We start from the raw sequence: 27,744 nt of genomic DNA, 5'->3' as shown, positions 1-27,744 counted from the left end.
AATTACTGGTATCGGAAGAATCGATATTTCAATATCGATCCGCACACCACTATTAGGAACTTCGTCTGTGTGTCATTCCAATTCAGGTTTTTATTATTTTATTTTATTTATTTATTTATTTATTTATTTGTTTTAGGAATTTGGATTTTAGGATACTTCAAACAAATCTGCCAGATTAACAGGGTGTGTGAAGCTGGAGTTTGACACAAGATTGGTATTTTTAAAAGATTTAAATCACCAAATTCTGAATAAAAGTTTAACAAATTCAGGACATAATTAGTAATAGAAAGTAATAGAAAGCTAGTTGTATACATTATTAATCAGGATCAAAATTAAGGCATGTCAAAGCTATCCAAAAACATACCACATTAAATGCACAAAAGGCGCACAGAAAGCATACTTAGTTAATCTTTGAGTAGCCAGTAAAGATTATGAAGGTGCTAATTAGAATAACAGTTATCTGTTCTGCAAAGAAAAAAATAAATATGGGTAAAATTAACATGAGTATGAGAAATTTCAGCATTAAGATCTACCTAATGTGCAACAGTTCCCTGACATCTGTTTCATCTTTACAACACATGGCTACTTCACAAAATGCACAAAATAAAAGATTACCAGAAATTATTGAATTACAAATGAATGAAATTGTTACAGCTCAATTAACAGTTTTCATGTGGATCTTTGTGGGACTGTGTGCCATGATACATACTGACACAGAATGAAACGGCAAGATTTTGAGTAGATGTCCCCAACACAAAAACGTTTTTTTAAACAAAGGTAGTTTGTATTTCTGTGTATATTGCGAGTACAATGTTTTACTTATGTTTACATCAGACATCAAATCTACTCACTCTTTAGAATATAAGAACACTCAACTCTTTTCTTTAAAAACATCTATAGATTGATAAAAATCTATTAGTATAACTACAAATCTATGCTCTGTGCTGTGTTGATAATCATGCATGCAAATCAAAATCAAAGATGAAAACGATGACATAATTTTTTTTAAAGTTTGATTACAATTCCAAAATTTATTATGCCATTCAAAAATATTTTGGTGAGCACACATATTTTTCTTTATTTGTTTTCCTTAAAAACCAAGCCAAATTCTTCTGGGATTAAATATTATATAAGCTATTAATAAAAACACAACAGATTAACTCACTGATACTATGGAAAAAAGGAACAAAGAAAAGCCTGACTTCTTGTTGGTTATCTGAATAACCACAGATTTCTGCATTCATTATGTGTTGCTAGCTGAATGTAAATCACTGGATGCACTGGATGTCATGTTGTAGCCATCTAAAAAAAACAGAGCAGTATAGTTAATCTGTGGCAAAAAAATAATACACAGTAGACACTGAAGTAAGAAGTAAAATAATTGTATGAATAAATAAAATTAAAAAAATTAATTTGTGTTAATGTGCAACCCATCCAATTGTTTTCTGTGTTGGACTGCCTGATTAAGGTACAAGCACACCTAACAACACACAGCTTTTCCTGCATCTTTATGTTAATTTTTTAATTGTTATTTACCTCTTCCACGTCTCCAGTTCCTTAAAAATCGAAGTCCACTTGACGATGAGTTTCCAGCACTTGTGCTCTAAAATACAATACAAAAAACAAATCATGCAATATTTGAAAAAACAAAACAAAACAAAAAACAAGTTGGCTGAGATCCAAAAATAAGGAAAGAAAAAAGGAACACGAAAACTGTTCTTACCCCTGTCCCACTTCTGGACGGTCGTGCATATGATGATATTGCTGACCGCACCTGGTAAGTGAAATCTCAAATGTTACACTACAATGGAAGTTGCACAAGTTAGCTGTAAAAGTAAATTAATTCATGATGCCCAGCCAAACACTAAAAGGAATCTTTTTGTAAGTCTATGGTGATGTTTATCTTGCTTTTTTGTGTGCTTGTGTGGGATACGAACACATACATATGTAACGGAGCCGGAAGGCTGATTTTATTCCCACAGTGTCGTTTTTTAAAGGAAGGAAACCTTCCTAAAAACGGGCAGAGCAGTGGAGCCGCCAAGGGAAACACACAATTTAAACTGTAAGATTAAAAATATAATTTATTATATTTAAATAGTTAAAAATGTAAGATAAATTAAAACAACCTTGGCCAAGGGATAACACAATAAAAATCAATAAAACACAACATTAAAAGTCCAGTGGAATCCACCACAGCATAAAAGTCCCAGGGAGTTAAGAAATCCAGCGAAGTAAAAGGGAAACCCAGCGGAGTCCTCTCCTTCCTTTCCGCATTCGCGTCTTGATATGCTAGAGAAAGGGAGGAGCGGCGGTCACTATTCTTCCGGCAGTTTTTATTCAATAAAAGGGGATAAGTCAAAGACTTACCCCGGGTGGGCAGAGCTCTCAACTCCGCCCGCTGCTTCTTAAAAACTGCAAAGCCACACAGCCGTCCCGTGCCTTCCGCTGGTGCTGTCTCCGCTCTCCCCGCTGGTACTGTCACTCTCTGCACTGGTGCCCTGTGCGCTGGTACTGTCCGTTCTCCCTGGAACGCCAAGCTCCAACCCTCTTATGTGTCACTCAGCACTCTGTAAATTACACTCCCTTTCCTCTCAGGTGTGTCCAATTAGTAAAAATGGGGAAAGGCGGAGTCTCTCCAGGACAATTTGCCGGCAACTAAAACATGCAAACTAAATAAAACACTGCACAAAAATATAACCAATGCATGCAATATAAAAAATAAATATGTACACTTCACATTAAAATACAGCACAGCAAAACAACATCCGTCCTTCCCTGGATGACATCCCCCCACACTGAAATATTAGCAGTCCCTGCTAATGCTCCATCTCCCTATAACGCTCTGGTGGAATCCCACGCGTGGCCCTAATGGACCGTCTAAGGGACATACCTGAATCACTCTGGTGAGGTGACACACAGTCAGTAAGGGGTAAAAATCCATAAAACACTGGCGCTGGGAAATCCGAAGGGCCTGTGGTCGGCTCCTCCGTAGGAGGGGTAAAGTCTGTTTGAGGAGCAATGCACACTTTTAAGGCATTCCTATGTAAAGTTTGTATATTACCCCCCTTTTCTGGTTTGACCTTATACACTAAGCCCGTATCTCCCACCTGTTCCAACACCACATATGGCTCAGGAGACCACCAGGAGCACAGTTTTCCTTTGCCCTGTCTGTTTCGGTCACGTACCCAGACTCTCTCTCCGGGCAACAATGGGAGGGTACAGCCTCTTTTCTCATACTGGCTTTTGTGTTGGGAGGCCGCAATATACATCCTCTGCCCAGCCAAACGGTAAGCTAGGGAGAGTTTCTGTTGATGAGAATACACCCACTCACTTACATCCTGCCTCGCCTGCTGGGGGGCCACGCCCCGGCTCGGACAGTCTCGGTCGTTGTGTCCTTGGGCAAGACACTTCACCCGTTGCCTACTGGTGGTGGTCAGAGGGCCCGGTGGCGCCAGTGTCCGGCAGCCTCGCCTCTGTCAGTGCGCCCCAGGGCGGCTGTGGCTACAATGTAGCTTGCCATCACCAGTGTGTGAATGTGTGTGTGAATGGGTGGATGACTGGATATGTAAAAGCGCTTTGGGGTCCTTAGGGACTAGTAAAGCGCTATATAAATACAGGCCATTTACCATTTTACGCCTAACACCACGTCCACAGGAAGTCGCAAGTGTCGACCAAACATCAAATAGGCAGGCGCATAACCTGTGGAACTATGGATAGTATTATTATAAGCATGAACGAGTTCCGGCAGATTTCCTACCCACTGGCTCTGCCTAACTGATTCTAGGGAGCGGAGCATGTTCAATAGGGTCTGATTGAAACGTTCTACACTACCATTCCCTGCAGGGTGGTAAGGTGTCGTACGGCTTTTGGCTATACCATAGGTATCACAAAGCTGTTTCATTAATGCAGATTCGAAATTAGACCCACGGTCGGAGTGGAGTCGGCCTGGGCAACCAAACGGCTGTATCACATACTTCCACAAAGCCTTTACTGTAGTCTCTGCTGTTTGGTTTATTGTAGGGATAGCCCAAGCGAACCGCGTAAACAGATCAGTCACCACAAGTATGTTTTGATAAGTGTCAGTTGGTCGGCCTAAGGACAGAAAATCCATGCCTACAACCTCCAAAGGGTATGAGACTGAAATAGGGTGCAGTGGAGCCCTAGGTTCTACCCTCTCCTTTTGTAGACCACAGGGGACACAACCCAGATGAAACTGACGTACCTGCGCTTCCATGTTAACCCAGTAGAACCGCTGCCGTATCCGAGAGAGGGTTCGATCTACCCCCGCATGGGCAGCAGCCTCATGGATCTTCCGCCACACCTCATGGCACCTGGAACTAGGACACACAACTTGATGACGAGTCTCCTGGGTATATTCGTCCGACACTTTACGGCACAATACTCCGTCTTTAATGAAAAGTCTTTTTTGCTGCTGTAGGAGTCGCCGCACACCATGCGACAATGCCTGACGTTCTGACTTTGTAGGTGCGACCTGAGCTTCCAGAAGTTGTTTTACCACTTGAATATCCGGATCGTGAACTTGTGCTTCTGCCCAGTCACTCCCCTCTACCTCACAGGTCAATTCAATGGCTGCTGAAGTGACTCCACGCTCTGATCCAGCCCCCTCCAGGTGCTCTGCTGGGACAGTGGGGAGTCGAGAAAGGGCATCAGCATTAATATTGCTCTTACCCGAACGATACTTGATCTCGTAGTCGAAAGAGGCCAGCTGGGCAACCCAACGTTGTTCTACTGCGCCCAAGCGAGCAGTCTGTAAATGGGCCACAGGGTTATTATCAGTATACACAACGAATCGTGCACCAGTCAGATAGTCTTTAAACTTTTCGGTAACCGCCCACTTAAGGGCTAACAGCTCCAACTTGAAAGAACTATAGTTTGCGTCATTCCGTTCCGTGTGGTGTAAACTTCTGCTGGCGTACGCTATTACCCTTTCTTGGCCCTCTTGAACCTGCGCCAGAACGGCTCCCAGCCCGCGGCCACTGGCATCTGTATACACAATAAAGGGAAGAGAGTAATCTGCGTATGCCAAAACAGGTGCCTGCGTTAAAGCTGCTTTGAAGGCCTCAAATGCCGTTTGACATTCTGGGGACCACTGTACTTTACGACGGTCTGTTCTCTTGTTCACAGGGACCCCTGTCAATAATGCATTTAAAGGGCGTGCGATTTGAGCAAAACCGGACACAAAACGTCTGTAGTAACCAGCCAGGCCCAAAAAGGATCTGACCTGTCTGATGGTATCAGGGACCGGCCAATCCATCACCGCAGAAATCTTATCCGGGTCTGGTCTGACACCATACTTATCCACTACATGCCCCAGAAATTTCACCTCTTGTTGCAGGAACTCGCACTTGTTCGGCTGTAACTTCAACCCATGACGCCACAGCCTCTGAAACACTTCATCTAGATGCTGTAAATGAGACGAAAAGTCAGGTGAATAAATGATAATGTCGTCTAAGTACACCAATAAAGACTCGGCAATCTGTCCACTCAAACAGTGCTGCATCAGGCGCTGAAATGTAGCGGGTGCATTGCACAGACCAAACGGCATCCGCTCGAACTCAAACAACCCAACTGGGGTCGTAAAAGCAGTCTTTTCTCTGTCCATCGGGTCCATTTGGACCTGCCAGTATCCACTGGCTAAGTCCAGGGTGGAAAACCACTTCGCTCGAGTAAGGCTTGTCAATGTCTCTTCTATTCGTGGCAAGGGAAAAGCATCTTTATGCGTCACCGCATTCAATTTTCTGTAGTCCACACAGAACCTCCAGGCGCCATCCTTTTTTCTCACCAAAACAATGGGTGCAGCCCATGGGCTACAGCTTTCCCGGATAACTCCCTTTGCCATCATATCTACCAAGAGACTCCTCATTTCCTTATACATTGCGGGGGGCAAAGGACAATACCTCTCTCTAATGGGAGCTGCATCACCTGTGGGGATACAATGATGCACCAGGTCAGTCCTCCCGAAATCTTCGTCATCTTTAGAGAACACCTTCTCCCATTTAAGCAATAAAGCACGTAGCTCGCCCTGTTGCAGTTCAGACAGGCCAGGTCTTTCAATCAGTTTATTCATCTCCTCAGGTAATCTCTCCTCCTCCGTGGGGGCGCCACTATCGACCAGAGCCACCTCCACCACACCGTCCGTCCCAAGGGACAGGCTCAGGTCCTGTGAGCCATGTACGTCAGCTTCATCCACGCAGGATAGCTTTCCCAGTTTCTGGTAACGACCTATAAAAAGAGGATAGGGGTGTGGGTTACAAATCCTCACTGGCACTCTCCCGGCCCTTACCATGACAAGGGTTCTCGCCACCCCCACATCAGGGGTTTCAGGCAGTGCCTCCACCAAGGCACAATAATCTGTTCCTTGCGGACCCGTCTGAGTCCGGCCCCACACCATTATTTCACTCCTCGGGGGAACTTTAATTTTGCGTCGGCCAGCTAGCCGTACATACCCCACCATTCCGTCCTCCACTGTACTTGCTTCTATCCGTCTGCATGTTGCGAAGGCAGTCCTCCAGGCCTGTTGATTCGTTAACTGCTGTGGGGCAGGAGTAGTCTTTTCTGGCCACTTAAATACATTCCAACAGGCAGTCACAACATTCATACCAATAATCAGTGGGTGAGTGCAATGGTCATCTTTTACCACCACAACCCCGCGTCCAGGAACCTTAACACCTTCTATTTCCATGTCCAGGACAGCATAGGTGGTATAGGGAATTTCCAGACCATTGGCGGCTCTCAGCCTAAAGGCGGTTGGAGTTTTCTCAAGCCTAGCCTGGGAAAAATACTCATTAAACAGACTCTCCTGCATCAAAGTCACTTGTGACCCGGTATCCAACAAGCCTTGAAGCTCCACCCCTTCGATCACTATCTTCACTGTTGGACACTGCCCAATAAATGTTTCTGTGGCCCTTAATTCCTTAGGTGAACCAAAAAACCCCGCCCCTCGGACCTCAGCAGCAGGGTCATCTAGTTTAAACTTGGCTGGGAAGACATGGAGGTCTGGCAAAACCTAGCTATATGTCCTGCTTGTTTACACCTCCGACAGATAGGCCGACCTTGTGCATCCCAGCTAGCATTTGATTGTCGCGGTCTTCTCCTAAACTGAGGTGCAGGCGGAAGAGTAGCTACAGCTGGCTGAGTGGAGCCTCTAATTTCCCTTACTAGCTCTTGTGCCAATCCTTCAATTTGTGCCTTAACATCCTCCAGTATCTCCTGTTTTAACACCTGCCTCCAATCTTCTTTCTGTTCAACCTTAAAAGGAGCATGAGACTTATTTACAGACAGGCAGGTTACCTCAGACTGGGGCTGTACATGTTCTGAGTCTAGGAGCAGTGCCTCCTGGCGTATGGCAGCAAAATCTTGGTCTGGATTACGCCGCACATAGACCTTCAGTGCCTGACTTACAGGGCCCTCCCGCAATCCTAGCAACAATTGATCTCGCAGGGCTGCATCAGAGGGGACATTATCTGGATCATGCTTTCGCAACCTACAGTATAATTCTCTTAACCGCAAGATAAATGAAGATACGGTTTCACTTGAGTTCTGAGTGCAACTAAAAAACTGTGACCTAAGAACTGGGGTGGGGACACGATCACCATATAAGGAGTCTAAAAAAGAAAAGATTTTTTGTACTTGGTCTCTTTCACTGGTTTCAAGAACACTAACCTGACGTTTAGCCTCACCTGCTAGCGCTCCCAACACAATAGCAACTTTCCTCACTTCAGGCAAGTCCTGAGATCCCAGCAGCCCCCGCATCTGCTCCTTCCACTCCTGATATTGCACATCCTGATCAGGCCCTTTAAACTTTGGCAGCCACGGGGCTCCGGGATATACAGGCATCATCATATTTGCTATTCCCCTGGCTAACCCAACTGCTCTTGGCTCCGTATCCTATGTCGACAACGCCAATTATGTAACGGAGCCGGAAGGCTGATTTTATTCCCACAGTGTCGTTTTTTAAAGGAAGGAAACCTTCCTAAAAACGGGCAGAGCAGTGGAGCCGCCAAGGGAAACACACAATTTAAACTGTAAGATTAAAAATATAATTTATTATATTTAAATAGTTAAAAATGTAAGATAAATTAAAACAACCTTGGCCAAGGGATAACACAATAAAAATCAATAAAACACAACATTAAAAGTCCAGTGGAATCCACCACAGCATAAAAGTCCCAGGGAGTTAAGAAATCCAGCGAAGTAAAAGGGAAACCCAGCGGAGTCCTCTCCTTCCTTTCCGCATTCGCGTCTTGATATGCTAGAGAAAGGGAGGAGCGGCGGTCACTATTCTTCCGGCAGTTTTTATTCAATAAAAGGGGATAAGTCAAAGACTTACCCCGGGTGGGCAGAGCTCTCAACTCCGCCCGCCGCTTCTTAAAAACTGCAAAGCCACACAGCCGTCCCGTGCCTTCCGCTGGTGCTGGCTCCGCTCTCCCCGCTGGTACTGTCACTCTCTGCACTGGTGCCCTGTGCGCTGGTACTGTCCGTTCTCCCTGGAACGCCAAGCTCCAACCCTCTTATGTGTCACTCAGCACTCTGTAAATTACACTCCCTTTCCTCTCAGGTGTGTCCAATTAGTAAAAATGGGGAAAGGCGGAGTCTCTCCAGGACAATTTGCCGGCAACTAAAACATGCAAACTAAATAAAACACTGCACAAAAATATAACCAATGCATGCAATATAAAAAATAAATATGTACACTTCACATTAAAATACAGCACAGCAAAACAACATCCGTCCTTCCCTGGATGACACATATAACTGTTATTTATTGAAGTGTGGGCCCACCTGCTGTTTGCTACTTTCACCATCAAGTCTGAATTAGTCATTTATATGGATTTACAGAGAAACCATGAAATGGCACTAAAAGGCAGAAGTTTGACTTGACAAGAGGATTTTAGTGTAGTATTATTACAATTCATATTCCTTCCTCAGTAAAGGTTTGTAGACATTAAGCACTTTGTTGGTTAAACCAAATTATATAATTTAACATTAATTTAAAGTAATTCAACAATAAGCACTTATTCATTAACTTGACTTAAAATTGAGCTGTACATACCTTACCATCCAGCAGTGTTCCAAACACCAAAATAAAGAAGCCCTTTTTTAAAAGACAGAGTAATGTCCGTTATCAAGGATTCAGTGATTAAAGATTCTGCTATTATGGTATAAAAAGGTAAAAAGTTTATTTGTACCTGTAGCGAATTGAAGAGTGCGAATGCAATATTGATTCCTATGTCTCTTGGATGCACCAGAAGTCCAGCTCCTGTAAAATTATGATATTATTTTATGCCATGTTATACCCCTAATTAAAGATTGTGAATTATTATGTAGTTTTAGTTTGCATTATTCTCCTGAATTAGAAGAAGCTGATAACTATTGCATTAGTTAAACTGATTTGCATTACATTAAATTGCTGACTTGTTGTGAATGAATGATATTGTTTTATGATGCATTATATTGCTGAGTTATAAGAAATACTGTTCGCAGAAGGTTATTGTCTAATTTGTCTGAGTAGAAGAGAATAGAGTGTGCTGGAGTTTTCTGCCCCATTTCAGCAGGAGCAGATAAACAGGGAGCCAAGGTCGTAGCTCAGGCGCTGTGTGAGAGAGAGCATGTGAATGTTTAGGCTTTTTATGATAAGGTGGAGGCACCAGAGGCTATAAAAGTTTGAGCAATGCTCCACCATTTTGAGATTTTGAGGCTGTCTGCATCAGTGTCCATCTCCCACGTGTGTGATCATTAAATCATCGTTTGACTCAACCCGGCCGGACCAGTGTTGTTATTGTGGTTTTTTCTCTTGTCTCCATCCCCAATATTTTGAACCTTAACATTTTGGGGGCTCGTCCTGTGGTATTGGGGTGGAATTTAAAAGTTTGGACGGTCCGAGGTTGTCGAACGGACAGGCACGAGCCAGTGGTCTGATTTGAGTGGACAAAAGCCGGCTTATCTAAAGGTAAGGCACTACCTGTTGAATTATTTCCAAAATGTGCCAAATTGGATATGACTAAATTAAAGTCTACTCACTGAAATTACTGGTAGAGTGTCTGTTTTGATTTTGATGAGAATCACCGTGTGTTATGCAGTTAAAGTTGCTTAAGAATGTTTAATGAAGTTGAAGAAATATGAAACTGTTCTGGAGGTAACAGATATAATGTTGGGTTTGAGTCCCTGGATATTGAGCTGAAGGCTCAGGTAGTTTGGTAGGGAAATTAGGACAGAAACTGTTCTGGAGGAAACAGAGACTGGTTAATAGTTTTACAAATTAGGTCAGAAACTGTTCTGGAGGTAACAGATACTGTTTAATTGATATGTTAAAATTTGTCAAAATTGTTTAGGTGAAAATTGTTATAGGACGGCACTGGAAGATGCTAAGAAGCACATAGCCCGGAGGTTACGCTCCCTCCTGGCCGTGGACGCGCGGTCTTGACCTGTCGGCGAACAGGGTTAGTTCAGTTTTTGCTTAACTGTGGGGTACAGGGCATCCTGAAATAAGCTAGGAGTTAGAATCTCCTCACCGTTTTAAATGGTGTCATGTGCTTGTTTGGACAAAGTTAAATTGAGTTAGGGACTTTAGAAATCAGGCCATAGGCTGTTCTGGAGGAAACAGATACTGGTTAATTGATTACAAAAAAGTTAACTTTCTTCGGTTGGACCCGTTATGATAAATTTGTCGAAATTGTTTAGGTTCTTTAGAAATCAGGCCATAGGCTGTTCTGGAGGAAACAGATACTGGTTAATTGATTACAAAAAAATTAACTTTCTTCGGTTGGACCCGTTAACTTAAATTTGTCGAAATTTGTTAGGTGCTGAATCTGTCAGGCCTGTCAGTGATTGTAAATATAAGACGTCTTTGTAATATAAAATAGAAGAGTTTTGTCTGAGCTTTGTGTGACCCTGTGTGTGACGACAGCGCACTGCAGCGCTGCGAGCTATTTTTAGACGGTGTGTGAACATGCAAATGAGCTGTGACGCGCACAGAGGACTTTGCTTCCTGTTTAGCGTGTTTTTGAGTTTTATAATTTTGATTTGCAAACAATGATACATGCCTGTAAGTAAAACGCTGATTTTGCTGATTATGATACTACAAATAAGGTGTTGAATGACTAGGGTGTGAATGATGTTGGAGTTTAAAGCGGAAACTCAGAGAGGAGTGTGTTGGGAGACTGGCAGGTAGTCTGCAGTGCAAAGGTGGGCGTCTTGCCTGCTAGTCTATTTAACAGTGATGGAAATGATATTAAATAAATCTCTCAGTGTGTTGATACAGGTGGCTATGGGGCTGGACCAACTGCCCCCACAAGCACGGCGGCCGAAGCAAAATTATAGTAATAGAAACCAAACTCAGCAAGAATCAGCAGCTGTGGAAAAGGCAGCAGCTAGCAGAGAATTAAAGGAGAAATTAAGAGAAGTTTTACACATAAAATTGCGGCCAACAGACTTGTGGAGGTTGGGAAGGCGCCTGGAGCATCACAACAAAAAGGTGAAACAAAAACACACACAAGCAGAGAAATGTGAGAGAGAGGCACGTGCTAGAGAAATGCCTCGTTTGAGGAAAAACGTTAAATTAGCCCATTTACAAACGCACATACACGCAATGAAGAAACAGCTTACACCCATAAACACGTGAAGATTTTCCAGCAAGTTTAAAGCAGTGAAACTTAACATACACCCGCCGTTACACAATAAAGTTTATCCACTACTAACAAATAAACCCTCTGGGTTGCAGGACAACAACTTAACTTCAAAAAAAAAAAAAAAAAATCACAACCAGTGATAACACGACAAATTTAGTGGTTAATAAAAGTCAAACTGTGACATGTTTTCTTCTGATTGATTAATACAAGTGATTACTGAATGAAAGAAAATTCCATTTTTGTGCTTTAAACATGATCTTAAGAATTTTAACATGTACCTGTGTTGTCCTGTCAGCTTGGTGGGTTATGAGAGGATTATATGGTGAGAAAAAACAAAAAAAAGGGGGGGAGAAGGCTGACACAGGGCCTGGTCCCGTTGTTTTTCCCCTCTCTGAGTAACACAGCCAATACAACATGATTTTCCTGTTCGTTTGTTTTTGTTTTTGTTTTGTTTTGTTTTTTCTCTTTATGCTTGATTACAGGCTGCTTTGTCGGCCCGGAAAAGCCGAGGCTGACCCTGGACTCCTGCTCTCCCCTCTACCATCTTTGCTCTCTCCTCTACCATCTTTGATGTGACCCTGACTAAATGCTAAAGCAGCTGAACCCGCAACAACAACTTGAAAATGTCAACAGTGCTGCAGGAAAATGATCTCATGCAGCAGAGACGGAGAGCGGTAATCCAAGGCCCGTTTCACTACACGGGGAGATTTCTGTCAGCGTCTTTTCTTTCTGAGAAGATTGAGAAAGGCCCGGCTCCCACCACCGATTCTGACCACCTTATATAAAGGAACTATTGAGAGCATCCTGAGCAGCTATATCACTGTCTGGTTCGGGAACAGCACCATGCCGGACAGACAAGCACTACAGAGGGTTGTGCAATCAGCTGAGCGCACCATCCGCTCCGAGCACCCTGACCTGCACTCAATCTACAGCAGGCGGTGCTGGACCAAGACCAGGAAGATCGTGAAAGACCTCAGCCATCCCAACAACAGACTGTTCTCTCTGTTGCTGTGTACGTGACAAAGAAACATCTGGATTTGGAAAACGAGGCACTCGCAAAGCCACCAGCATTGTGCCTGATTGGACACACCCCTCTCACACACTCTTTACATTCTTGCCATATGGAAAAAGACAGCTTCAGCTGACAGAGCTGTGACGAGACGCCCATCAAGCCCAGATGAAAAGTGAGGCCGAGCAAAACCATGCTGACCTTAACCACTCTGCATTAAAACTGTGCAGGACAGTGACGGACCAACAATGACCATCGGGCAGCAAAAAGGGCGTGCCAGGGACAGGAGGAGTAACTGAGGTCACCTCAGAATGGACAAAACACCAGGAGAAAATAAGCTGAAGGCACAGATGTCGGGGCTCGGCCAGGAGCTGACCTCTGAGAAGAGCCGAACAGCAGAGCCGCAAAAGGCCGTGGAGCAAAGCAAGGGAAACATCAATGGACTTAAATCTGATTTCTACGGAAAAGACTCTGAGGTTTCTGCCCTCAATAAGACCTCGAGGCATCAGAGCAGAAACTGAGCATGGCCCAGGAGGAGCTAGCTGAAAATCGAACCCATCAGGCTTGGAGTCCAAGACACCGGACTTGAAATCAGGCCGGAGCATCCTGGAGCTAGATGAGCAGTGTGACTTGTCCGGTCTGCTATGGAGCGAACGTTAGGGGGATGGCTTCCTGTCACCTCTGCCGTCCTCCGATCGCTCAGCGTCCTGGGCTGCCCAGCTCTGGACTGAACGCTCGGGCCGAGACACCCAAACAACCATGGACTCCATTCCCCTGGAATGGGACCACGACTACGACCTCAGCCGTGGGCTTGAGAGTGCAAGCAGGGATCCCAGAGAGCCTTGAGGCCTGTGTTAAACTAACAGAACAAAGGTTGAGGTCTTCCACTGGGGAGGTGGAAGCTGCAGACTCTCCTATACACCTTCTGGATGTCAGCCGTTCCACCTGCAAACAAACGGACAGCAGTCGCACTTCTGCAAGCAACAAACGGACATCCAGACAATTGAGCTGCGTATCAAAACCCTGAAGGAAGACCGAAACAAAAGGGTCAAGTTAAGGAGGAGCGAAATAAGGAGAAGATGCTGGACACTGGAGAAAAGGACTGCCTCAATTGGGGCCAGAACCAGTATGGACAGAACTCTGAGCAGCAGCACCAATGGATGCAAACAGACTGAAAAGGAGGAGGGCAGGGCCCAGGGCACGCTTCAGGCCGTGGTTTACCCAGAACACTACAACAGGAAAGTGATGAACACAAACACCCACACAAACACACACATCTACATGCACCGACTCAGAGTGAAAAGAAACATACATATGAACATATGCACTCGTTGATTGAGGGAGAAATGACACACACACACACACAAATTAAAATGTTGATTCAATGAACTGAGAAGTGATCCACACACACACACGCTGATGCAATGAAGAATGCTTTACTAACAAATGCTGCACACAAACATCCAAATACGGAGTTGGTTACAACAGCAAGAACTGATTGATTATTTATTGCTTAAATGTATTTCATGCCACGCAGAGGGCATTTGTGTAGATTTAGAGGACATGGTCTGAAGCACTTTGATAATGAAAACAATGTCTGTGCGTGATGTCTGTTTATGGCTCAAAGCCTCCACTGAATTGTTTACTGTGCTTCACACAGTCTAACAAGGAGCAGTGGTACAGAGCGAAAATGATGAATGAATGGTGTGAGTTTTATTTCGAAGAGATTATGAAAAGGTTGTGTTGATTCAACTTAGTTGTTTACGTTTTTGCCAAGGTAAAGAGTTGGTGTGTAACTAGTGTCCACTATTGAGTCAAGTAAATCCAACATGTTTTGTTGGTGCAAAAAGGAGTTTTGGTTGATCTTTGGGTTTTGTTTGACACTAGGTTGATTCTATCAGTGAGGTTTGGATTGTTTTCTTTCTCTGAGAGAGAGAGAGATGGTTTGAACTTTGGACATGTTTGCAATGGGCCCCAGTATCTGTTATTATATGAGTGTTTTATTGTTTACGTTTGTTTTTGCTTTTGTTACAGTGCACTGAGATAAGAACATCTGAGAGGTGTGATCCACCGGTGGTGATATTTTGGTATTTTGTGAGTTCCTGATTTAACAAATCAGCTCTTTAATCCAGGCCTGAGAGATTGAACTTTAAAGCGCTATAAAATATTCTTATTGAAAACAGTCGCAAAGTATTTTTTCTCCATGATTATAATGAGCTTGGGAGAAAATTCACTTATATGGGACACTGATCCTGAAGCCTAAAAGGATTGCAGCGAGTCAATCCAGTCCAAAGAAGGAAAAACAAACAAGGAGCTGTTTCCTTTAAAATGATGACGTCATCTTGCTGGTGATGGAGCCTCGAATAGGCTGCGCGTGAGACTCCATTATCAGCAACTTTTGGTATGGATGTGTGTGGATGTATGCATATGACTGACGACTAAAAGTCATGGACTGACGACTAAAAGTTTAACTGACTTGATACTGAGACAAAGACGGTGCTGACTTTAGGATTATTGAATGTCCACAGACAATTCACCCAGCCTGTAAAAGAAGGGTGGATGTTTTGTTTTGCTTTGTTTTGTCTGCAAGAACAGAAGAATGACAGAGACTAAAGAGCTGTAGCTTCACAGCAGTGTGAACTGCAGACTGAACCCTTTGGTTGCTAATTTTGAGCTACTGATGTTTGCATTAAGGAAATTGTGTTTTAGTAGCTGTGTTTTAATTAAGGTATTACATTATATTGTTGGGAATATTAAATGCTAAAGTGAAGAAAAGGTTTGATCCCACTCATGACTGAGCATGTTATTATTAACCATAGTGGGTCACTATAGAGAGTCAATTAATTTTAGAAAAAAAACAAACAAACAAAAAACCCTCCACCGAGGTCTATGAATAAGAGGGGAATGATAGACAGCCACACTCAAAATGGAGATATGTAATGATAAACACTGGTCCCCGTCTTTTGGGCGCTCTCTTGAAGTAGTCAACAATTTAAAAGTAAGATAAAATAACAGGGGCATGTGCTGAGGGGTGGTGCTGCACAAGAACAAGAGTAAAATAAAGAAAATATTGTTTTTAGAAGTGCAAATTAAAATGTACCATTACACTCAGAGGATCAATATGAAGCTTGATATTTGTTAATTTTGAATGAAGTACATGACTGGTGACTGTTCTGTCCTGAGCTTTTGTTTTTACAGCACCCGCTTGATCACACCAACAGTTTCTCGCCACCGAAGAGGGGTACTTGCAAAAATAAAGAACGGGGAGGAATATCATCAAAACTGGAAACAGGTAATCCCCAAAGGGGGTGATAACGCCATAACTTTCACTATGGTCAAATTCTCAAAATTTGACCCTCAAAAATTCTTCAAACATTTAGACACAAAGTGGAGATTTAGATACATATAATGTCGTAAACCACATAAGCATGAAGTATTTGATTCAATAAGATGGTGAAATAACAAGCAGCAAAAGGTTGATCATGTTAATGGTGTTTATTCAAGGGTGCAGAGGAGATTATTATTATTAAAGACAACAAATGAAATAACGAAAAGTAGAAGTGGAAAAATTTGCGTTAACGGTAATAAAATAAAAAAGAAAAAGAAAAAAAGAAATACTAACTAAAACTGTACTGAATGTTCACAAAACTAACTAAAATTAACTAGATTTATAGCAAAATGTGTTTGGTTGCATTGATGTGTGCGTGCCCTGCTATAGTGAAATTAAGGTAGTACGTTAGTCGAGTCGTCTGTGTTGCTGCTCCGTTCACGCGCAGAATCAGGTCAGGAAAAGTCGGGAGACAGCGCCAGAATAGAATTGAGGATGATTTTAATATGACTGTTTTGTAGACATAACAAGAGTCTTGTAGTGGAGAGGGACGTAATGTCCTCCTGAGACCCAGAGAATAAGAAAAAACAGGGAGAAAATATTTTAGTTTTTTCTTTTTTCTTTTTTTTCTTTTTTCTTTTAAATGAATCAAGTGTTATTAAAATAACAATCTCATAAGATGAAGATCAGGGACCAACCCAGAAGTCACTGACACTTCACTAGCTGTAAACTATTGGTTTAGGAATAAGTGATGGCACTGAACTGTCTATTTCACAAAAGTCAATTTATTTAGGATATCTGAGGAAGTACTGATTTTATTTGGAGACACAAAAGAACATTTGGCACTTCCCTCATCTCACATCTGTTTCATTGTTGTACCCAATCATTCTACAACTGAAATGCCTTGGACTGCTAACCATTTCAGGCAAGTGGAGTGAACCATATTTTGCTAGACTCTCATCAGATTGGGGCTTCCTTTTATTGATCTTTGGAGAGAAGTCTTCATTACTGGTATTATTCAGGTCTTGTTCACATGTTTGTCCCAGGTTTCTCAGCCAAGAGGAGCTTAAACCCCAGATACTGTGAGTTCTTTTCACACATTGAGATCACTGATAACTTTCAGCAATGACGTGATCTCGTAGAAACAATTAGGTGTTATGGATTCAACTATAATTGCGACACTTATTTTTTTTTTACTTTACTGGAAAAGATTTCTGCATTTTACCCATATTTTATTTTTAACTCAAAATCAAAATTCCAGATTCTACTACATGTTGGTTTTGCACCAGATAGGACGACAGATTTCAGGTGGCCCTGTGTCTTTCTCTATTACATCTGCCACTGCATCTCGATAATCTTCTCTGTGGCTTTTAGTGGGTCCTGACCCTCTCATATTTTGAAAAATCTATGTTTGAATCTCCCTTAATAATTGTGTTAAGAATTCTCTCCGCCTTTGTCAAAAGTTGGGTATTAGGAAAAAGTGAAATAAATATAAATATAAAGTCCCAATGTGTAGAGCACACATTAATAAATTAGTCATGTTCCCTGTGAAAGTAAATGAGCCTAATTCTTAAAGACCCCTGAAATTATTTACCAGATGTTTATTTTTTGAATAAAATAGAAATCTGAGTTTAACAAAACATTTTAATTGTAAATATCAAGCTTATCTTTCTTTCTTCCATAAAATGTGCTTGTGAGCACGCCAGCCATTTTGAAAAGGTGGGAAAAACAATTGGCAAGGCCACACCCCCACACATGGGATATAATTTTAAAGGTTCTGTTGTCCTCTCTAAGAAACATCAGGACTTAGAGGAGTGGCAAGTAGAGTATGAGAGCTACAAGCAAAAAACTAAATGTGTACTACAGTGCGAAAAAATGAATTACTGGGTCATCAGGGGGTCTTGAGGGACATTTATAAAAAACAAAAAAAATCCCACAAACCTTAAAAGTGCACTTGAAAAGCTCACACAAGAAGGTTAACCTAGCTTACCTAGAAGACCTCATCAGGGGGAGCACACTCCCCCTCTTTTTAGAGCTCACCCACTTAACTCGCATCCCAAGAAAACAGCTAACCCCAGATAAGGCAGCGTGATGTATCCCGAGATAACAGGACTGGGACATCTAAATAAAGGTGTGAAACAATCGCCTTCAAAAGGTTATCAATTAACTTTAACCAAAATTAGGACCATTCGGTGCGGCAAGAGTTAATAGTTATTAGTCTCAACACCCAAGGATAATTAGAAGAGCATGACTGATATGATGGAACTGAGATTTTGTTACACTTAACTTTTGCAAAACACAAATAAAACTAAATTGAAACTAAGGATTTTCAGAAAATAAAAACTAGACTAAACTAGCAAAGAATTGGTAAAAACTAATTACAACTGGCAAAAAATTGAAAATCTGGAGTCGAAACTAAATAAAAGATAAAACCTAATGAAAATGGCGAAACGTTTAAAACTCTGGTGCAGAGATTGGCAAATCTGACCAGGAACGTTATAAAATGGATTGTCAGAACAGTCAGCGTTAAAGCCACATTTGACAGTCCATACTAGGATGGCATTGGACATCTTGGGGGTGGAAAGGGGTTGGTGTGACCAAGGTGTGGTTTGGCTTGTCGTATGTATATTTGAGATCATATGGCTCTGGATGGACCGGTTACCAGGGCGTGGAAGGAGGACAGACTCATTAAAGGAGGAGAAGGAACTTGCTGGGATTGGAGATCCTCTGGGTGAGTGGTTGATTAAAAGCATGCATAAAATAGAAGTTATCTGTTGTTATTGATTGGTAATAGATTGATAATTGGCCACATTTACAGCTGTATTGACTTGTTGTGGACGTAGTCGACTTCAGGTTTAAACACTCTAATTAACAGGTTGAAAATAGTGACATTAAAGGAAGAGTATGCAGCACCACCCTGTCAGACGCCAGTGATGGTGGAGCTCACTGATGAATCAGGTGAGCTGGATTCATGGCTGATTCAAAACTAAGATCCCCCTGCTGTGGTCAGTAAGGGGAGAGAAGGGGGAAATAAAATCAAGAATTAAAGGGGCATTTATAAACGTTTAGGTGTCAAGTGAAACGGGACAAAAGGGGGTGTTATACTGTTATTTTCAATGTCAGCATTATTATGGTATGAGAATCATGCAACAAGCATTGCATAGATGATCATTTATTGAAGCTTTTGACCTTATACTAACATCTGTGTTCCTGTGATTGTTATAACCTCTGATGAATCTTCTATTCACAGGTGTTAGGATAATGATATAATTTTTCATTGCAGGTGTAACCATGATCATTTTTATACATATTGCAACTTGTTGCTCATTGTAGAGTTGTGCTCAAGTTATTAAGGGTTAATAGCTACAGTCAGCGCGAATGTCTGACTGATCTATTGAGGGGAAAGGCTTCGAGCATAGAAGGCCGCACGCGCTTACAAAACACTGATATCATGTTATTCTTTGTGATCTTTTCTTAAATTATGTCTTTAAGGTTAGTTTAAATAGTGGCAGTTAATTAAACGAGATTTATTAAAATATTAAATACCTGAGTCAGAACGTTACACGCGGATCACCTTAAGAGTCTGGGAAACTTTGTAGCTGCCTAACTTTTTTTTTTGAATGTTCTAGCTCCGTTGATTTGACACATTGGAATGTGTCAAAAAAGGGGGGGAAGGTTGAGCTTTAACATCAAACCAGGATTATTTGAACATTTTATAACTTCATTTGTGTCTTTAATAATTTAGGAATGGTAAAGCTTAAGCTAATAGCGGCCCGAGAAGACGGACCTTTTAGAGAATCAGTGAAAAAGCATAAACTATCATTTTCATGTTTAATCATTACTCATTGAAATGAACTGAATAGCGTTTAGAAGATTTGTTAATTTTTTGTCTTTTGTTAAAAAGAGGGGTTTCAATAATTTTCAGACACACCTTGCAAATGTGCTTATAACGAGTTGGCACTCGGCCTTTTGAAGGTCAGAAGCTTCGTTCGGCGTGGCTGTCCGGACTGATAAAGTGTAAGAAATGCCTTGAGTGCGGAGGGCTAAATGCAAACATGCTTACACACACATAAGATATGATTAGAATAAGTCCCTGGGACATTCTGAATGTTTAGACCAATTCTGAATCACTAGAAGGTCAGTAGATAACAACATTAGATTATTAGGGTTAGGAAGAGAGGTGTTTTGGTTTTCTGTCTCTTACAGAGGAAGGAACAGACACCAGACGAGGTCACAGAGATGCGAGGATCCTCCGTAGCAGAGTCAGACACAGTGACTGCCGAGACATCAACTGGGTCCAAGGGTCATGGCGTTTGGGCTCCAGCTAGTCACCACAAAAGGATGGATCCCATAAACACAGCAATAACCATGAAGGGGTTGGCGGAAATCCGGGAACACCAGACCAACGAAGTTCGAGAGGCTTTTGGGCAAAAAGGGGACACCTTCCTGTTCCTTTTTCTGGAGAATACACAGATCGTTGTTTGAAATCGAGGCAGAATAATCCCCTGGTCTGTGTTACGACTGAAGGGTTGTCTAACCCCTAAGGTTGAAGAATTAAGAGCAGAGGATCACCCAACTGGACGACACTGGTAACTGCAGCAATAGAATAAGGGCTGAAAGCAGTGGGAGACAAGGAGGTTGTCATCTGGACCTGCTACTGTTGGAATCCTAGTTTTTCTTGCATCTGAATTGTGCAAACACAGAGGTCATCCCACATATGGTTCGCCCCTCAGGGGGACAAAGGACCTCGGGAGTGAGAAGAGATGAACCCGGCCACACTGGGCTACAGGGTGTTTGTGAGGTCATTATTCTAATGACCTCATCAGGGGGAATTGTAAAATTATGATATTATTTTATGCCATGTTATACCCCTAATTAAAGATTGTGAATTATTATGTAGTTTTAGTTTGCATTATTCTCCTGAATTAGAAGAAGCTGATAACTATTGCATTAGTTAAACTGATTTGCATTACATTAAATTGCTGACTTGTTGTGAATGAATGATATTGTTTTATGATGCATTATATTGCTGAGTTATAAGAAATACTGTTCGCAGAAGGTTATTGTCTAATTTGTCTGAGTAGAAGAGAATAGAGTGTGCTGGAGTTTTCTGCCCCATTTCAGCAGGAGCAGATAAACAGGGAGCCAAGGTCGTAGCTCAGGCGCTGTGTGAGAGAGAGCATGTGAATGTTTAGGCTTTTTATGATAAGGTGGAGGCACCAGAGGCTATAAAAGTTTGAGCAATGCTCCACCATTTTGAGATTTTGAGGCTGTCTGCATCAGTGTCCATCTCCCACGTGTGTGATCATTAAATCATCGTTTGACTCAACCCGGCCGGACCAGTGTTGTTATTGTGGTTTTTTCTCTTGTCTCCATCCCCAATATTTTGAACCTTAACACTCCCAAACCCCAAGTTATTCCAAAAAATGGTGTAAGCACAGCCAAGCTCTTGACAATAACCAGTAAAACGCTCTTTTCACCTGCTTGTGCAGCAGTTGTTCCAACCCTTCTCCTTATAATTTTGTACAAAACCACAACCAGGATAATGAGATTTATCAGCACTATTGAAAGTGCAGGAATCACAAACGCCAGTAGAGCTTTGGACTCATCCCAGTTGAGCCAGCAGATTACATTTTCTCTGATATATTTGTTGTCTGGTGCAGTTGCAGCTATAGTTACTGTTGCTATGATTAGAGGAGCTCCGTAGCCTAGAGAAAATCCAATGGCCAGCATAGATGCTTTAGACAAACCCCCACCAAAGACATTAGTTGTACGGTAGAGCAGCAACAAAGCTGAGGCAAACATCCAGAAGAACAGAGCTAGGTAGAACAAATGGATAAAAAAGGTAGTTGCAGTGCATGCTGAGTGGTTTTTATGATTTGCATCTGAAATGGCTGCTCCAATTATAAACCAAATATCTGCAATCAGGAGGGACACAGCAATGTTAACTTCAATGATGAGACATATGACCAAGGAACCCATGGAAATGCCAACTCCGATGTAGGTTATATAGTCCAAAATTGGGCTAATTGGACTGTTTGGTGACATCAGGATAGAGAATGAGGTCAGGTGGTTGCAGTTGCAGGTGACAGTTCCAGTTTCATTTGTATTTACCACTTCACAGCCCTCATCGTCCCATCCTCCGAGACCATTAAGGAGATTGAAGTTCCAGAAGACACATTTTGGATCTCTCAGTGTATCATTTAAAATATCAAATGTCAAAGAGATATTATTGATTTGGCCACTGGACTGAACAAGTACAACCCTGCCACCGATGACCTTAATCGATGAATTGTCTATTTCTCTTGCAGGGAGTACATTATTCAGCGAGGCAAATGTTATCACTGTGATTGACTTATTTTTACCCTCATTCTGTGGTATTTCTATCACCACTGAAGAATTAAAATCACCAATGATAGGGTTTGTGTATATAGTTCTGTTCAAGATGATAAAAGGCGTGTCAATACCAGAATTATTGAAACTGGCAAGGTGTTTTGTTATTATTTCAAGAGACTGCAATAATGATGAACTAACACCGTCAGGGTTAGAGATGCTATACGAGATACTTTCATTGTTTTTGTTCAGAAAGTTCCATGAGTCCCTTGCCTGATCTGTGGTGAGAACACCTGCAGTTATCAGGATATCCTACAGTAAAAAAAAAAAGTATTAGATTGAATAAACAAATACAAAATTAAAAAAAAGCATGTATTATTTAGAATACTCAAACTTCAGTAAACTAGCATGTACCTTCATTGAGTTTTCATTGATTGAGATATTGAATAATTCTATTCTGTTGGCTACATTTCTGAGGATTTGAACAACAGCATCAATATTTTTAGGTGAGTTAACCACTTGCTCAGAATTCCCATTAGTAACATTGCTGAGCTGTTGCAAAAATGCTGGCAGTGTAGTGGCAGTCAAGACCTGCAAGAGTTGAAGAGAAAAAGTATTTAGTTTCACAATTTAACTCAATGTTTAAGTTAGAATGACAAACTTGGGCTTCCTATTTACTAATTCCTATCTCAAAGGTTTTTGTTTGTAGAAATCCTCACAGAATCTGGCTTACGTTTACTACAGTCTTTTAACCTTAATCTGCCTGCAGTTATAAACCGAACAGTGAATACCGTGTAGTGATGCGCGAATCATGAACGAATCGTTCAATACTCGAGAATCACTTTACTGACTCATGAATCATGATTCACAAGCCCAACTGACTCACTGACTCATCCCTGTTGCTGTTAGCAGCAATGTATCTAGCTTATAATTAAAATTGTGGAGAAAAACACAACATCCAGTATCGTAACAAAAAAACTTCTGCTCTGAACTGGAAGAAAAAACCCTGAGTAGAAGCTCACATCAAGAAAATAGCTCCTCGGTTCACAGTAGCATCGCTCTGCCTAAGCGAATCACTTAGGACTCGCTCACCCCCTCCCTCCTGGCTCACAGCTTCTTCTTCTTCTTGGTTGGCAACCAATGTTAAGGCGCATTACCGCCCCCTGGCTCACAGCTCAGTGGACATTTAGATGAGAAAATATATATTTAACACATTTAAGGAAAATACTAATAAAATAAAATAAAATAAATGTTTATTAAGCAACTTTGATAGGAAATTGCTTAATTTTAGAAATGTTTTTGCTCTTTTTTGCTCTATAAAATAGTTGTTTTCTTTTAGAATCATTCATCTTAGCAGTAGGATTTACATGAAAAGGGAAACAAATTAAGTTTGATTGAAAATGTACATTTTTTGCACTCTCTGGTCAACTGACACAGTGAATCAAATGACTAAAAAACCGATTCACTTTGGTAAGTGACTCATTAAAACTCGATTCAGTAAAAAGAATCGAATTTACCATCGCTAATACCGTGTTTCATTTGTGCTTTCCATGTCTTCTGATCACAAATTGTAAATAGTGCTGTAGTGGCAAAACAAAGAAACACTACTTACTTACTTTGTGGTTATTTATTGAAAAAGTGTTTTTTTGTGCATACTTTATAAACTTAAACTACCTGCTTACTTTGTGGTTATTTATTTGACAAGTTTTATTTTTATTAAATGGGTGACAAGTTTATTTTGTATTAACAGTTTGTCTGTCATCACAAATTGTATTAACAGTTTGTCTGTCATCACAAATGGTATAAAACTGTAAAACATGTATTGCACAAAGTTAAAGGACTTGATAAGCATTGACTCATTGCAGCTTACTTTAATTTCTGTTGTGCGGGGTTTTTTGGTGCAGTGGTTATCCTTTTTTATCTTTTTTTTTCTTTTTAACTTTCTGAGGTTTGTACTATGAAGCAGAACTTTGTCTTATCCGGGTAACTTTGGGGTGAACCAGGGTTTTCTGTAGTGATGGGATTTCCGGCTCCTTTTAGAGAACCGGCTCTTTCAGCTCCCAAAACTCGAAAAGCACTTACAAACTCCAAAGCACGTACAATTTAGGGGCATCTATTTGTACTTGTGGACAATATAAATTGGTTACTTTAAATTAGGGAATATTACATTTCCTACATTTTGTATTTGTATTTTACTTATTCTCAGACTATTAAACAACATCAAGGTTCCAGCTGAAAGAATAATAACTAAAACTGCGTTATGCAAATTTAAACATTTATTTAACTCTTTTTTTTCACCATTGGCACAGCACCTGCCCCAGCTCTGATGCTTTCGGAAGGAAGAGAAGACAAGCTTTATGGTGATATTTTAAGTATCATGTTAGCACAACGCATTCAGAAGGTACTGTTGTCTGAACACAGACAGAAAAATCAGCTTCTACTAGATACTAGTTAACATGTGCAGTTCACATCACTGTAATGCTTTAACCATTTTGGGCTAGAGAGAGAATTCAAATGTTCCTTGAAAGAGGAGAATTATATCTCTAATTTTATAGCTGAAACTTAGTTAACTTAGTAGTTGTGATGTTTGACGTTAGGGCAATTGAATCCAAATAATGGAAAGAATCCCTGTATATATTTAACTTACTTTGTAGTACATAGAGCCCTGGAACTTGAAACTAACACTAGAAAACTAAAGTCAACTAAAACTCAAGTATGTTCACCAAGAAATAAAAACACCACTTAATCCTAAGACCATGATCGTTTTGCTGTCTAACAGGATACCATCCATTTGGAAACTGGTTGAAGGAGCTGTAATAATTTGAGAGGTGGATTCATCTTCCATTATAGCCCAGAATAGAATCAACAGGATTGTGTTGAGAACCATTTATATTTTACATTACATTACATGGTCATTTCCATCATCAGCAAAATTGAAATGTAGAGTAGAAAAAATTAGTCATTTAAGAGCCTATCTTATCATTTGATATAATCTAGTTTTGAAATTTATAGTCACAGTTGTCAAGTAAAACACATAGCAAATTAACTTTAATTAAAAGAGTAACTTAAAGAGAGGTTTGTGTAATATTTTTGTGGCTTCACTTAGGTGAACTTTCTAAACTCTTTAAAATATGTAATATTGTGATTTATCTCTAAGGTACATTTTCCACAATACAAAGAACTAAAAAGAACATGGCAGTTTATATAAGTCACCTCAGATTGGTCAAGCAGCTCCTTAATGAGTTGCAGTATGCAGGTGTCTCGTATTTCAGTATATGTTGTGATGTTGCACAATGCACTCTTTTCTCCTACCTCATTGTTTGCACAGGGTATTCTGGCTCTGGAACCACTAACTGCCTTTCCAAATTCTTTATCATCACACATTTGAGGATCTAATAAAACAAAAACAAAAAAAAGACCTTATTAAATGTAGATAATTTTTAACCTGAATTTAATAAATTGCTTTATAATGTGTTAATACTCACTTCCTTTGTAAAATCTGAGTGTTATTGTTTCTTTGAATTCAGGATAGGTAGTTGATTGACAGGTAATTGTATCCTGCTCTTTGTCTGTACAGCTATCAGTTTTATATTGATAGGTAATGCTTTTTTTACCTTTGGATAAATCGCAGAAACAACAAAGTCAATATGAATAGCAATACAAGCTAAACATTCAGATCTGATGTAATATTAATCAGACTAGTTTTTAAAAAGTTTTGTCTCATATTAGTAAATAACGTAAGTATTGCAAGATGAGCAGAGAAATTATTTCCCAATAGCTGATTTGCATTTTGTTGATTCTTTGTTTCAGATTTACCGCTAATATTCACGTTTGTGAAATTAATATTGTAGTCATTGTTGACAGTGCAGCTTAGTGGCACATTTTGACCACTACAATTCAAAAATTTTTGAATTGGGTCCACTCTGATCAAGGGTTTCTCTTTGAGTGTGAAGGCTCCATTGGATCGTTGTCGATAAAATGATTCATCCTTTTCCCGTATGAGCCTGCATTCATAATTTCCTGGAATGAAAGTAAATTATTATATACATAAATAAAATAGTGTTGCCAAACAAAAATAATAATATATGGGTTGACAGTGTCACTTATTTCTGTATTATACAGTTGTAATATGGCTGGTTCTCCTATGCAGATTCAGTGTTTCCTACAAAAAAGCAATAATGTAGCTGATAACGAGTTTTTGCTCCATTTTGTTTCAAGAATACCATTCTCTGTCTAGCAACATTTTATTTTACTGTTATATTATTAAGAGCTCAGCAACCACTTATTTCCAAATTTAAATAGGATTTCTAATATGAATTAGTTGACATCTGTGTTCACACAAGTACACATTTACACTGGCACTTGTAATTTGGTATTTCTTTCTCTTGAGAAAGGCTTGTGCAACAGCAATGGTTTAACTATTTAAATCAAATGATTTCAGTCCTTCTGCACTAATATTGATTGCTCCATTGCAGTAACAACGTTTTCCTTAACCCTCTGGGGTTGCAGCAACCCAGCGACTCCATTTCAACTTGGGTCAGAAGTGCGGACTTCAAACTATATACCAGATTTTAAATTGTGTCGATAGGCCACGTAAAAGAGTTATGATAAAAGATACATGTGATGTTTTTTTCTGAACCAAACAAGTTTTACCCTTAAGCCAATCAGAATGTTGTAATTGCACTTGCTGAATCACTAAAAAATGCTGAGACTACACTCGCATTTTAAATGTATATGATTTGTGAATTTCCCCATGGAATGCAGTTGTTTGCTTCTTACCACTGTCAGCACGAATGAACTGTGACACAGATAAGACTGAGTGACTGTTGTTTTTTGAAATGGTATGTACTCCATCTGCAACTATGACATTGCCATCACGTCTCCACTCTGCTCTCCAGTCAGTACCAAAGAGATCCAATGGTGGATGGCCACATGTTACAATGACTTTATCCTCCCAAAATCCACTACCTTCAATTTTAAAATCCAGAAAACGTGGCTCTATAAAAATGAACATAAATATAAAAAAATGATTAAACAATCATCTGATCTCATGTGTTTTTTGATATGACATTAAACATATATGTAAAATTGAATAAAATCACAAATGTAGACAAGTGCTTACCATCTGATATCATAGAGTAGATTTTTGCTAGCTGGTCAAAAATTCCATTGTTTAGTGTTTGGATGACTGTAGTAGCAGCAGTGACATTATATTCAGCGATGGTGCTTCCACTCCTATAATATGGAAAAGGATTGGAAACGCTAACATTTCTGGCATGTAATGTACATTTTCACTCTCACACCTACAGATAAGTCAATGATAGTTGAGTCATAGTTTTATATTTTCAGTCTACTAGCACTTGGAATCCAATCCCCTAAATAGCTTTGCACTATACTTAACTTAAAAAGAATTCTCCAAAAACCTC

The 27,744-nt window shown here is 40.6% G+C and overlaps 1 protein-coding gene across 1 annotated transcript; it reads right to left on the bottom strand.

Moving 5' to 3' along the window:
- Positions 1 to 211: 211 nt before the first annotated feature.
- On the bottom strand, positions 212 to 27,744 carry LOC143414434 (adhesion G-protein coupled receptor F2-like). Its single transcript, XM_076878782.1, has 13 exons — positions 27,441 to 27,744; positions 27,098 to 27,316; positions 26,135 to 26,338; positions 25,804 to 25,932; positions 25,532 to 25,710; positions 22,733 to 22,909; positions 21,378 to 22,630; positions 13,337 to 13,431; positions 9,210 to 9,280; positions 9,074 to 9,115; positions 1,724 to 1,774; positions 1,537 to 1,603; positions 212 to 1,302 (listed from the first exon to the last, which is right to left on the bottom strand). The coding sequence occupies exons 1-13, from the start codon at positions 27,451 to 27,453 to the stop codon at positions 1,244 to 1,246; spliced, it is 2,559 nt and encodes an 852-aa protein (XP_076734897.1). The 5' UTR covers positions 27,454 to 27,744; the 3' UTR covers positions 212 to 1,243.

The sequence above is a fragment of the Maylandia zebra genome, linkage group LG20, assembly GCF_041146795.1.
Source record: "Maylandia zebra isolate NMK-2024a linkage group LG20, Mzebra_GT3a, whole genome shotgun sequence".
In the NCBI taxonomy this organism is placed as follows: domain Eukaryota; kingdom Metazoa; phylum Chordata; class Actinopteri; order Cichliformes; family Cichlidae; genus Maylandia; species Maylandia zebra.
This window is presented reverse-complemented; position numbering and strand designations above follow the sequence as displayed.